The sequence below is a fragment of the Phalacrocorax aristotelis genome, chromosome 10 (assembly GCF_949628215.1).
Source record: "Phalacrocorax aristotelis chromosome 10, bGulAri2.1, whole genome shotgun sequence".
Taxonomy (NCBI): Eukaryota; Metazoa; Chordata; class Aves; order Suliformes; family Phalacrocoracidae; genus Phalacrocorax; species Phalacrocorax aristotelis.
The window spans coordinates 26,322,137-26,333,139 of NC_134285.1; the positions used below are offsets into that span (position 1 = coordinate 26,322,137).

The 11,003-nt window shown below is 59.1% G+C and overlaps 2 protein-coding genes across 7 annotated transcripts in view; both read left to right on the plus strand.

The window, feature by feature from the left end:
- Positions 1-7,277, plus strand: part of MGRN1 (mahogunin ring finger 1) — a 54,378-nt gene extending 47,101 nt beyond the window's left edge. Inside the window, exons 12-18 of one of the 5 annotated variants that reach the window (XR_012662582.1) lie at positions 2,708-2,931; positions 3,879-4,002; positions 4,547-4,592; positions 5,249-5,356; positions 5,967-6,011; positions 6,597-7,070; positions 7,133-7,276. Coding sequence is in view for 3 of the 5 variants with exons in the window: in XM_075106079.1 (XP_074962180.1) it covers positions 192-257; positions 2,708-2,931; positions 3,879-4,002; positions 4,547-4,592; positions 5,249-5,356; positions 6,597-6,709 (681 nt within the window). In the remaining 2 variants the exon portion in view is untranslated. Of the gene's footprint in view, positions 1-191; positions 258-2,707; positions 2,932-3,878; positions 4,003-4,546; positions 4,593-5,248; positions 5,357-5,966; positions 6,012-6,596 lie in introns of all 5 variants that reach the window. The other 4 variants (XR_012662581.1, XM_075106079.1, XM_075106077.1 and 1 more) reach the window with 4 other exon arrangements.
- Positions 7,278-7,498: 221 nt separating this feature from the next.
- On the plus strand, positions 7,499-10,698 carry NUDT16L1 (nudix hydrolase 16 like 1). Of its 2 annotated transcripts, XM_075106080.1 has the most exons (3): positions 7,499-7,925; positions 8,430-8,690; positions 9,640-10,698. In XM_075106080.1, exons 1-3 carry the CDS (start codon positions 7,512-7,514, stop codon positions 10,111-10,113), a joined length of 1,149 nt encoding a protein of 382 aa, XP_074962181.1. In that variant the 5' UTR covers positions 7,499-7,511; the 3' UTR covers positions 10,114-10,698. The 2 variants fall into 2 exon arrangements, with proteins under 2 accessions (XP_074962181.1, XP_074962182.1); XM_075106081.1 differs by lacking the exon at positions 8,430-8,690 and having other exon boundaries at positions 7,549-7,925.
- The last annotated feature ends 305 nt before the right edge of the window (positions 10,699-11,003 follow it).

The following is an 11,003-nucleotide window of genomic DNA, read 5'->3' on the forward strand; positions in this document are numbered from 1 at the left end:
TGTATCCCTGCTGTCTTCAACTGGGGCTAAGAAATAGGGCAGGGGAGAAACCCCAAGGATTGTTGTGGAGCAGAGCATTCTGTGTAGATGAAGCAGGTGTCACCTGGAGCGAAGTGAGGAGATACTGTATGTCTCTTTGTGTCACTAACCTCAAGAAACAACTTCTTTAAAACATGGTTTTCTCTTGACAGTGTCCCTTTAAACCCCTTAAAGTGAGCACTGTCTCCCTGCCCAACAGGAAACCTAAAAGGGAAACAGTAAGTGGACTTGGTTGTATTTGGCTCCTACGGCAATTCTTTGCCAGTGGTGTCACTAGCACGTGGAAGTGTTACACATGCGAGGGCTTGCTAACACGCTGGGTTTGACTCATGCCTCTGCACAGGCTGCAGCACTCCACGTACCGCCTTCATGTTAGAGGTGAGATGCTCACACCCTGCACGGATGATCACTAACCTCCCTGGTTTGTGTGCAGAGAAATAAGCAAGATGGAAGCAGCTTGCCACAGGGGTCTGACACTGATTCTCAGGGCCTGGCCCCAGGTCCTGAGCCTGGCTGCTTTATAGTTCCTGGTCAGGACATTTTCATAGATTTGTAGGACTGTGGGCAAGCTGCTGTCCCCTTGGCTCACCCAAAAGTGTCCTTGCACTTGTCTCATCCCCTTGGCAGTTTGGCGTGGGCACATGCTGTTGTGGTTTCCACCCTGGTGCTGGGATGTATAGGTAGACAAATAGGCACAGCTGGACCAGGTCTTGCATTCAGGAACACTGGCTGCAATGGGCTGTTTTGCCATTTACAGAAACAGTAAGGATGGAGCTTGTTTTGTTGTGGACTCTCTGAGCTGGTCCCAGGCCCTGAAGGGTCTGTTTGTGTCCCCTTTGTGCACTCCCATCAAATGCAGCTACAGCTGTCATTGGTAACAGGGAGGCTGCAGTTTTCTTTTGCTTAAGCTGGCCTAGGTGCTCAGCCTTATGAGGAATGTGGCTTGCTATGCTTGTCAGGTCTGGAGAAAACCTGAGGCTGGGTTCAGGTAATGAGGCTATTGCAAGCTTGGCATGATGCTGGCTCTCTGCAAGCCTCCTGCAGTGACTAGCAGTACTCCTGCTGCAGCAGTGGGCTCTATGGGTGGTGTAGTGGCAAGTGTTCCAGGAGACAGCAGTGTCTCTTAGGGTTGTCTGAAAGCTCAGTAACTTGCAGCAAGGGTGTTGTAGCCATTGGCTGAGAAATCCTCCTCTAGCCTCTTAGCTGTGCTGCAGAACCTGAGCTTTCACCACAGTGAACCAAAATGAGCAGCCTTTCAACCCTCAATCCTTGGTCTTTACAGCCAGGAGAAAATGTCCCAAATATGAGTCAGGGAGGCAACCCCCCCTGGCTTTTATGTCCACAAAATAACACCTCCGAGCTGATGCCTGGAAATGATGTTTTCATGGAGATGGCTTTTGGTCCCACTGCCTACAGGTGGCAGCAACTGTGAACCGATTCCTTGCTCAGCTGACTTTGTTATCTTGCAATCACCAGCTGTGGTCTTCAATGCAAGCTCATAACCATCACAAGAGCAATACTTATGGAATGTGTGTTGATGCTTGACCCCAGGTTCCACTTGTTCTTTCCTCCCTGTCAGATCTAGCTCCTTCTGTGACCACAAGTAAGTCAGTTCAGCAATCAACTCACACCAGATTAATGGCTGGGTTGGAACAGGTTGTTGGGCCGGCTCATCTGAAGCTGTGTGATTGGGAGATCAGGCACAGAGAAGCTATGGGAGTTCATGGCAGGCTTAGCAGTAGCATGCCATCTTAGGTACAACATAGAACCACCTCCCTGAGGATACAGGACTCAAACAGCTGAATTTAATGTAAGCCTGGACTGCTGCAGTCTTGCCTCTTTGCAGCAGGCTGGGCTGAGCTGCCTGTGGCCTACTGGGTTGTAGCATAAACTCTGTTTGTCTCTGATTCCGCAGGATCTGTATAAGCAGGAGGATTTTTTGAGTTAAACCAGCATTGGTTTAATGGCTTTGTGTGGGTTCCTTTGACTGGCAACTTAGTGAGTTATAGAGGGAATTGGTGCAGTTTTGTGCTCCTCCATTCTATGATCCCTTTTCTACCTTTTAGCAGAGGTGACTATGCAGAGAGCCATCATTAGCAGCTGAGAGAACTGAGACCATGGGAGAAGTGGAAGTGATGTAGGCTCCGGGGACCAGCTCTCAGCTGGTGCACACATGCTCTCTTCCTTTGACTCTCTCTTAGTGACACTGATAGTGCTGCGAAACAGCTGCGTGTACCAGGGCTGGAAGCACACATGGGGTGAAGGGTCTCTAAACCATCGGGGGAACTTTTAGGAGGAAAAAACAATATATTTTATAGCAGCTTTGTTAGGAACCTGCTTTCTCATCCTCCTTGTCTTGCTCTTGACAGAGCTCCCTAGTATGGCAGGGGAGGTGCCGAGCCATGTTCTGGCTTGCTGAGATACCCAGTCTCTCAGGCATTGCTCTGGAAACTTGCCTGGACCTTCAGTGTTACAGCCCAAAGGGGAAAGTGTGGCTCTTGCAGGGGAAGGAGGCTGAGGCTCTCTGGAGAGGTGGCTGTGAGGATGGGCTGCTTGGGAGCGCAGTGTGGGAGGTGCAGGGCTGGGTTGCAGCAGGGCCTCCCCTTAACAGGGGTGCTTCCAGGCTGGTGAGAGTTTCTTAACATGCCCCTCTCTTTCTTGCCCACAGAGCTCTGACAACGTCCCTCCAGGCTATGAGCCCATTTCCTTGCTGGAAGCGCTGAATGGCCTTCGCTCTGTTTCCCCCTCCATCCCATCAGCTCCTCTGTATGATGAAATCAACTACTCTGGCATGGTGGATGGGATGCCACCTGCGAGCCGACCACTTGTTGGGATGGACAGAGCCGTGGAGAGTGGCCACCAAAAGGGCAAGCGCAGCAAGTCTCCAGATAGGTCAGCATGGGGATGGAGGGGTCCGCTCCTCTTGCAAGCCCTGAGGGCTTGAGGCCACATGCAGGACCAGCCAGGAAGAGGGCTCTGGCTGGTCCCATCGCTGGTATCACTAACTCAGAATTTTAGGAGGCCAGTGGGTACTTAGGCCAGTAAGAGAACTGGGACACAGCTCCTGTGTTCAGCCTGAGCTGACTGGCTTATGTCTCATGAGGGCTGGCTTTGTCACCAAAAGAAAGAGGATTTTTAACAAGGAGATTTCATCCAATGGATGGAAATGTCTCCTTTCCAACACAGTCAGTCCCTCAGTTTGCATTTGACATCCAAACCTTGTTGGATTTCAGCTTTGCTTGGAGTTCCCCCAGAACAAAAGAATGGGGAGGGAAGTGACCTGAATTTCAGAGCACAAAATGCTGAGTGATATTCTTTAGTTGTTGTCTGAAGCCTCTTCTAGTGGCCTTGTGATGGAGGATGTAGGTGTGGGTGCTGTGGAGTGGGCACCCCACTGCAGGTGCCCTCATGTGTCCCTTGTGGGGCCATACAGGTGGGATCAGACTGGGTTTGTTCCTGGCACTCCTCGCTGTGCTCCATTCCAAATTTCCCCCTGGGAAGGGAGCCCCTGAAGGTGTGAGGAGCAGTGTGGGTCCTGGGCCTCTTGCTTTCCACGCAAAGGCAGATTTGTCCAAGTTGTGTTACTGTGCTGAAGCTCTGCACTGCTTGGCTCTGTCCCAGAAACTCTGCTGCTGCTATTCTCCATGTAGCTAATATTGGAGGGTCCTGCTGAATTTAGCCCAATAATTTGAGCTCCTGCTCATGCATGTTGGCCTATGCTACTGGTGGAGGGACAGGGCAGGGGTAGTGACAACTTAGGCTGCTGCCGCCAAATCAGCCAGGGCCTGTGGTGCTGGCGGCACTGCAGCTCCTTGCAAATGGAGTTTCTTTTGCCACAGCACACTACGGTCTCCCTCATCCCCGATCCACGAGGAGGATGAAGAGAAGCTCTCTGAGGACTCTGACTCACAGCCAGCACTGAGCGGGGGTGAGCTGGTCCTGAGAGAGACCAGCTCTCCAGAAGTAAGTGTGCTCTGCTGGGGAGCTGCTCTGGGCCAGAGCTCTTCTGGTGGGGCTTCTTCTGGGACATGAGATATGCCTCATGAAGGGCCTTCACTTCCTGAGTGACAGGGTAAAGATGAGCTTGTTAGCATGAGTAGCCCAGAGCCAACTGTCTCAGCTGCCTTTCATTATTCGTAGGGCTCCACAGGGAAGGGCATAGCTGCACCCTCTGCCCCTAACTCCTCTTCGGGAGCTGGGCATTGGAAGGTCACTTGGCTGGAGCCATGTCAGAGTTGACTTCCCCCCAGCTTCCTGTGTGAGCCCAGCAGTGTTTGGGGCAGAGGTGGAAGCTGGGCCTTGCTTGGCTTCCAGCACCCACTGCCTTTGCCTGTAAAACCCCTCCATCCCAGCCCATGGTGCCACAGGACTGGCGGGTGGCCACTTGCTCCCTCCCTGAAGAGAGTCCTGGCCCTGAGCACAGCTCTGTGGATAAAGCCAGAACAGGAGACAAGCGCAAGCAAAGGCCTCCAGCCCACAGAAGTAACCTGTGCTGTTCTTCTTACAGAGTATGACAGGGGAAGAGATCGAGGAGGCCTCATCCCTGCAGCAGGGTAGGTGTGCACTCGGCCATGGGGGCAGCCAGACCTTGTCTTGGTGTCCAGCTCCGCTGTGGTGGGTCGGGGGGACAGCTGGGGAATGAACATACAAGTTCAGAAACATCCGCTCCGCAAAGTCCATCTCTGAGCTGCTGTGCTTCACTGGGGAAAGGTGCCACGGCCTCTTCTGGGAAATGGGGGAGCAAAATCAATGAGTCTCCATGGTTTATTTGTCAAGCATCTCTCCTTGCTGTGAGCTCTACACAAGTAGAGCTTTCCATGCCATGGGCTGTCTCCCTGTCTCCTCACACACCTGAGGGGGAGATGGTCGCGTGTACTGCTGTGGTCCTGCTGAGAGCATGACCAGGGTACTGGGCATGCAGCATGTGCCCCATGTCTTTGGGATGGGTCTCTGGTGCTCAGTCAGCACCCAGAGGGCATGAGGACAAGGTGAGAAAGGAGTGCTGGGTGCATTTTGGGGCGTGAGCCTACATATGAAGATATGGCCCTTTGGCACTGTGACCTGGGCCAGTTTGACAGGCTCTCCTGAGATCTCTGCGAGGCTTGGGGGCCACAGGGAGCTTCCTCACATGGAAGATCTCAACCTGTCCTCCTGGCCCCCTGCGGAGCTGGTCTGGGGACTGAGGGGCTGCGCTCTTGGCTGGTTCTAGGTAGCCGCCCACCCTCCGTCGAAGATGTTCTGCAGGATGGCAGCTGCGGTGAGCACAGGAGCCTGACGCAGTCAGAGAGCGACCCTCCGGTAGACGTCTACCTGCCAGGTAACGGCTGCGCTGTTGAGGTCAGAGGGGGTCCTAGGGGTTTGTGGGCTGTGTGCCTGACTGCAGGCAGCCTCCCCAGCTGGGGCAGTGTGCTGCAGCCTTGGGATGAGACAGAAACACACCTGCCCAGAGCATGGCTCCCGCTTCCTTCCAGTGGGCAGAGCGAGCTGGGGGCGAGGGGGGCTAACACAGAGGTAACTTGCCCTCCCCTTCTCTCTCCTCCCTCACCCTTTTGTCTCTGTCCTTCCCCTTCTTCTCTCTGGGCTGTGGCAGCTCCATGGCACAGTTTATGTGACAGTGGCCTCCCATGCCTGCCCCCGAACCATGCTCCTGCTTTTGGCTGTGGGAGAGGAACCATCTGGGCTGGCTTCTGGGAGGCTGAGCTAGCACAGGGTGCAGTGGGTACCCCCTGCTGTGGGATTGTGTCATGGTGGGGAGGGCTGCGGGGTGCCATGCTTTGCTGGCAAGTGCGGCCGTGGGATGCTGCGCTGTCCTCACCCCCGACTGTTGTCATTGCAGCCTGTTTTCTGTAGAGTCGCAGTCTGTTCTGAGTACCTCTCTAATGTCTCCTTCCCTCTCTGTCTGCCTTCCTCCCTCCTGTCTTGGGCAGCACTGGGTCCCGATTCCTGCTCTATTGGTATAGAGGAGTAAGCTGGTACGTCTTCCTGTTGTTCTTGTGCATTGCTGTTTTGTGGGGCAGCAGGACCCCTCCTGGGAAGGCTGGCAGCCAGGCGAGAGCAGGGATGGGACTGATCCTGGCCATCAGGCAGGGAAGGAGAGGGCAGCAAACCAACTAGCCTGCACTACTGGCTCTGTCCTGGCTCCATTTCCATTCCTGGGGGTCCCTGCTGTCCCTGAGTGCCAGGACTCTAGGCAGGGCTGCCCTTCCCCACCAGCTTCTCTTGGGCTCCTGGGTGAGGCTCTGCTGCCTGGTGGGCACCATGAACAGCCAGGGCCATGCTGGTTTCTGCCAGGCTGGTGGCAGTGTGTGTCCCCTTCGTCTCTGGTGTCCCACTCCTGGTGTTTGCTGAACCTGCATTAGCAGGTGCAGAGGGGAGAGAGCTTGCGGGCTCCAGCCCTGTCTCCTGTGGCCAGCCTAGGGTAGGAGGGGATGGGGGAGGTGCTGGGCTCCCTGGCCCGTTCTGCCCTCTCTCCAGGGCTGAGCACCTTGCCTGGGCTCTCAGACTGACCCCAGCCAGGGCTGGGACTGTTGGGGCTGAACCCCTTTCTCCTCACTCAGGCTCATCTGACTTCACCAAGATGCTCCCTGGCCGTGGCACCAGCAGCCCCACGCAGCCCCTTCTCTTCGAGCAGATGCGTCTTCATCTGGAGGACGAGCAGAGCCTCTCATGAGCGGGGCTGGACCTCCCTGTCTCTGCCACCAGACCCCAGACCCCACACACGGCCTGTCACCCCTCCCCAGCAGGGCTGGCTGGTGCTCACCACCCTGGGGGACCCAGTGTGTGTGGCACATTGCACCCCGATTTCAGCCCAGCTTGGCTTTTTTCTGTTTAAAAGACGTGCATGTTTCCTGCCGGCTACGGCAAAGGGGTTGTGGGTAGGGGCTGGTGTCGTGTTTTTACGTGGGGTGGGGATTTTGGGGTTAAAAATCAGCAGATGAAGGACACTACTGTTGTATATTTTGTACACATGGAGCACAGCCCTTTGCTGTCACTACCCCTGTACATAGCTGCGGCCCTCCCTGGCTGCCCTGGCCCTGCTCTGGGCTCCACAGGGTGGGGGGCATGGGGGTCAGCCTGGTCCCACCCTGTGGAGCCCTGCCTGTGCCGTGTGCCTTGTTCTGCTATTATGGTGGGGCCGGGGCAAGCCCATTCCCCTTCCCCCCCCCCCCCTTCCCCTTCTTCCCCTTCTTCCCCTTCTTCCCCCTCTATGTTTGTAGTAATAAACCCGTGGAGCACCCACGCGAGTCCGTGCTTTGGGGGCGGGGTCAGGGCGCCGAGGGGCGGGGTCAGGGCGCCGAGGGGCGGGGTCAGGGCGCCGAGGGGCGGGGTCAGGGCGCCGAGGGGCGGGGTCAGGGCGCCGAGGGGCGGGGCCGCGGCTCGTTCTATTAGCCTCGCCCGCCCCCTTCCCGGCGTGCTCTTCGGTGCGCCCAGCTTTGATCTGATTGGCCATAAACTCCGCAGGCCGTTGCTTAATGCGGCGAGTGACGCGGACGGCGTCGCCCGCTCCCATTAGGCGTCCGGCTCCCCCGCCGAGTGCTCATTGGGCGCCGCGGAGCGCGGCGCACCGCCGCTGGTTCTTGCTGGCGGTCGGTTCCGCCTTCCTCGTCGCCGGCGCGCGTGCGCGGAGCGGACTCCCAGGGCGGGCGGCGAGGAAGGCGATGGCGGCCATGGGGGCGATGGCGGCCATGGGGACGCTGCCGGCGGGTGCGGGGGCGCTGCCGCCGCTGCCGACGCTGGGGGTACCGGGAGTGCCCGAGCTGAAGCCGCTGACGCGGTACGAGGCGATGCGGCTGGGCCCGGGCTGGAGCCACTCCTGCCACGCCATGCTGTACGCGCCCAACCCAGGGATGCTCTTCGGCCGCATCCCGCTGCGCTACGCCGTGCTGGTGAGGGGGCGGGCGGGGGGCCGGGACACGGCGGGGGAACAGCAGGGGCACGGGGACGGGGCCGGACGGGGCCAGGCGGGGCGGGCGGGCCCTCGGGCTGGGGCGGGCCGCGGGCTGCGGGGGAGGCGGGCTGAGGGCAGGCGGGCGGGCCCAGCCGGGCGGCGGCGGCGCTCCGGTGGTTCCCGTGCAGGGCGGTAGCTTCAGGCGTGGCCGTAGGCGGCGGAGGGCTCGACCCCCAGGTGGGAGCCCCCCCACACCCCGCCTGACCCCCGGCTGTGCGGCCAGGGCGGCCCCGCCGCGGCGAGCGCTCGGAAACGGTGTCGGTGAACGGTCCTGGATGCGCTGGAGCTGGTAGAGCCGCGCCGGCGGCGGCCGGGAGGCCTCCCCGTGTCCCTCCGCCTCTGCGGAGGCCTCCGTGGCGCCGGGCTGGGGCGCCCGCGCCTCCCCTAGCCCCCCTCCGGGGGCTCCGCCGTGCCCCATTAACACCATGCGCCTCTATTGCAGATGCAGATGCGATTTGACGGACTGCTGGGCTTTCCCGGGGGGTTCGTGGATCGCCGTTACTGGTCCCTGGAGGACGGTCTGAATCGGGTGCTGGGCTTGGGTTTGGGCTGTGTGCGCCTGACGGAAGCTGACTATCTGTGCTCGCACCTGACAGAGGGGCCACATCGCGTGGTGGCACACTTCTACGCCAGGCAGCTGACCCTGGAGGAGCTGCATACCATCGAGATCAGCGCGGTGCATTCCCGAGACCACGGGCTGGAGGTGGGACATCCAGGGAGGGGGTGTGTAGAGCTCTGAGTGTTAGGCGCAGGGAAGATGAAGCTTCCCTCCTAGGTCTGCTGGGCTGCCGTTGCTCGTAGCCCAGCGGGGGAATGCACCGCATGTAGAGCTGCTGTCGGCGAGTGCCGTGCACCGCCGCGTAGCGCTGGCATTAGGAGGTCTGGCTGTTGGCTGGGGTTGTGTCTCGGGCTCTGGAGCGTAACGAGCTCAAGCTCTGGCCTTTCCCGGCGACCACCTGTGTAGGGAAGAGCCCTATTTACCCGCTCAGCCTCAAGATGTGGGTGAGGTCCGTCTCGCATCCGGTGGGCATCTCCCCCTGCCCTGGGCTGAGTAACCTGGACCGGAATCGTGACCCTCGGTGCGGTGATGTGTTGCTCTAACCCGAGTTCTCCCCAGCTTGCATGGAGGCAGTGCAGGAGGCAGCCTTCCTCCTGGGTAGCTGGGCCCGGCTGATCCCTGGAGTAGAGCGCAAGCGCTAGGTCTCCCCGTGCGCCTGCAAGGCGCTCCGTGGGTTTTGGCAGCTGCATGAGCGGAGGCTGTTGGCCCCGAGTTGTGGCGTGGTTGAGGGGATGTGTGGGTAAGCTGTGGTGTCCCCAGGCAGGACAGGGTGTGGAGGGGGAAGCGGGGCTCCCCATAGCAGCCTGGGACAGCGGGATCCCCCCAAAGGGGCAGGAGGGGGAATGGAGCTAGGGCTGGGCTGTGCAGGTAGAGTGGAGGCCTGGCAGGGCACAGGGAGGAGCCGTACAGGGGTTTCAGCCAGGCTGGGGCAGGCAGACAAGGGCAGGCAGGGGTCAGGGCAGGATCTGGCAGCTGGGGCAGGGCAGGCCTGGGCCGTGGGCTGGCAGGGTGCCGGGGTGAGGGTGTGGGGGCAGAGGGTGGGGGGGACGGTACTGCCATGGCCTGTGCTGAGCTGCACTTCATGCTGTTGCAGGTGATGGGCATGGTCCGTGTCCCCCTCTATACCCAGAAGGACCGCATGGGCGGGCTGCCCAATTTCCTGGGCAACTCCTTCGTCGGAACCGCCAAATTCCAGCTGCTCTTTGCCCTGAAGATCTTGAATATGGTGCCGGAGGAGAAGCTGGCAGAGGCGGTGGCTGCCACCCAGAAGCCAAAGAAGCCGGCCATCGACCAGGCAGCAGGGGCGACAGGGAACATGCCTGCAGCTAAGCCAGTGAACGAGGTGGTGGCGCCTGCTAAAACAGGCAACGAATTGGCAGAAAGGGCAGAGAACCAGGCAGCTGCCCAGGCAGGGGCCGAGGCAGTGGAGCAGCCAGTGGCTGGGTTGGAGAGCGGGGCCGTGGCGGAGCAGCCAGCAGCCGTGCCAGTGGCTGAGGCAGTGGAGCAGCCGGCAGGGCTGGGGGCAGACGCTGTGGTGGAGCAGCCGGTGGCTGAGCCAATGGAGTGACGGCACCCTGTTTGTGCTTGATTAAAAGTGGGTGAGACTAGAGACTTTCTTCTAACTTTCCGACCCGTCGCTGGCTGCAGTTGCTGCCCACGCAATTCCACTGCCCAGCTGGGGGGGATTTGGGTTTGTCTGAAGCAGGGGAAAGCTATGTATTTTTATGGCCATTAAACTCTAGCGAGCTTCCCAGATCAACCTGCACAGTCCCCTGCAGAGAGTTCACGTGCTTACGTGAGGGCGCTGAAGCCTTAGAATTATGCTTTGATTTCAGGGACGCGCTGCTGCTGTCAGGTCCCAGTTTCATTTTTAAGGAACAAAACGTCTTATTTTTTAAATGCCCTGTGTTGACTTCGACGCAGCTGTGTTTGCAGCAGACACAGCTGAAGAATGGGGCTGCTGGTCAAGCGCCTCTGCCAGTGTTGGAAGGGCTCCCCTCCGCTGGCGCAGTGCAGCCGGGCTCCTGCTCGGGGTGCCGGTGCAACGGGGCAGCGTGCCGTGAATTCCCTCTGGGGCGTGGGGGAGTGCTCATGTGGGTTTCTACCCGGAGATCTGTGGGAGCAGGAAAGTGGAATAAATGGCTTTGCTGAACACTTCGCAGTCAGGATCGTTCTTGACTGTCAGCACAGACCCAGAGATTTGGGGGTGCAGGGGCTGGGGCAGAGCCAGTCAGTTCCACAGCAGAGGGGGCTTCACCCCCTGCTCCCTGCTGGACCGTGACAGGGTGAGCTGGAGGTGCAGGGGAAGGGCAGGCCCAGAGCAACAGACGGTAGCCCTTCTCAGTGGGGGGATGCAGGGGCAGAGGAGGCTGTCTCAGGAGGATGTCCCACTGCAAACTGTTAAGCTTTTGCTGCTGGCTTACTCCAGAATGGTTTGTGCACCCAAGGGCTTCAGGC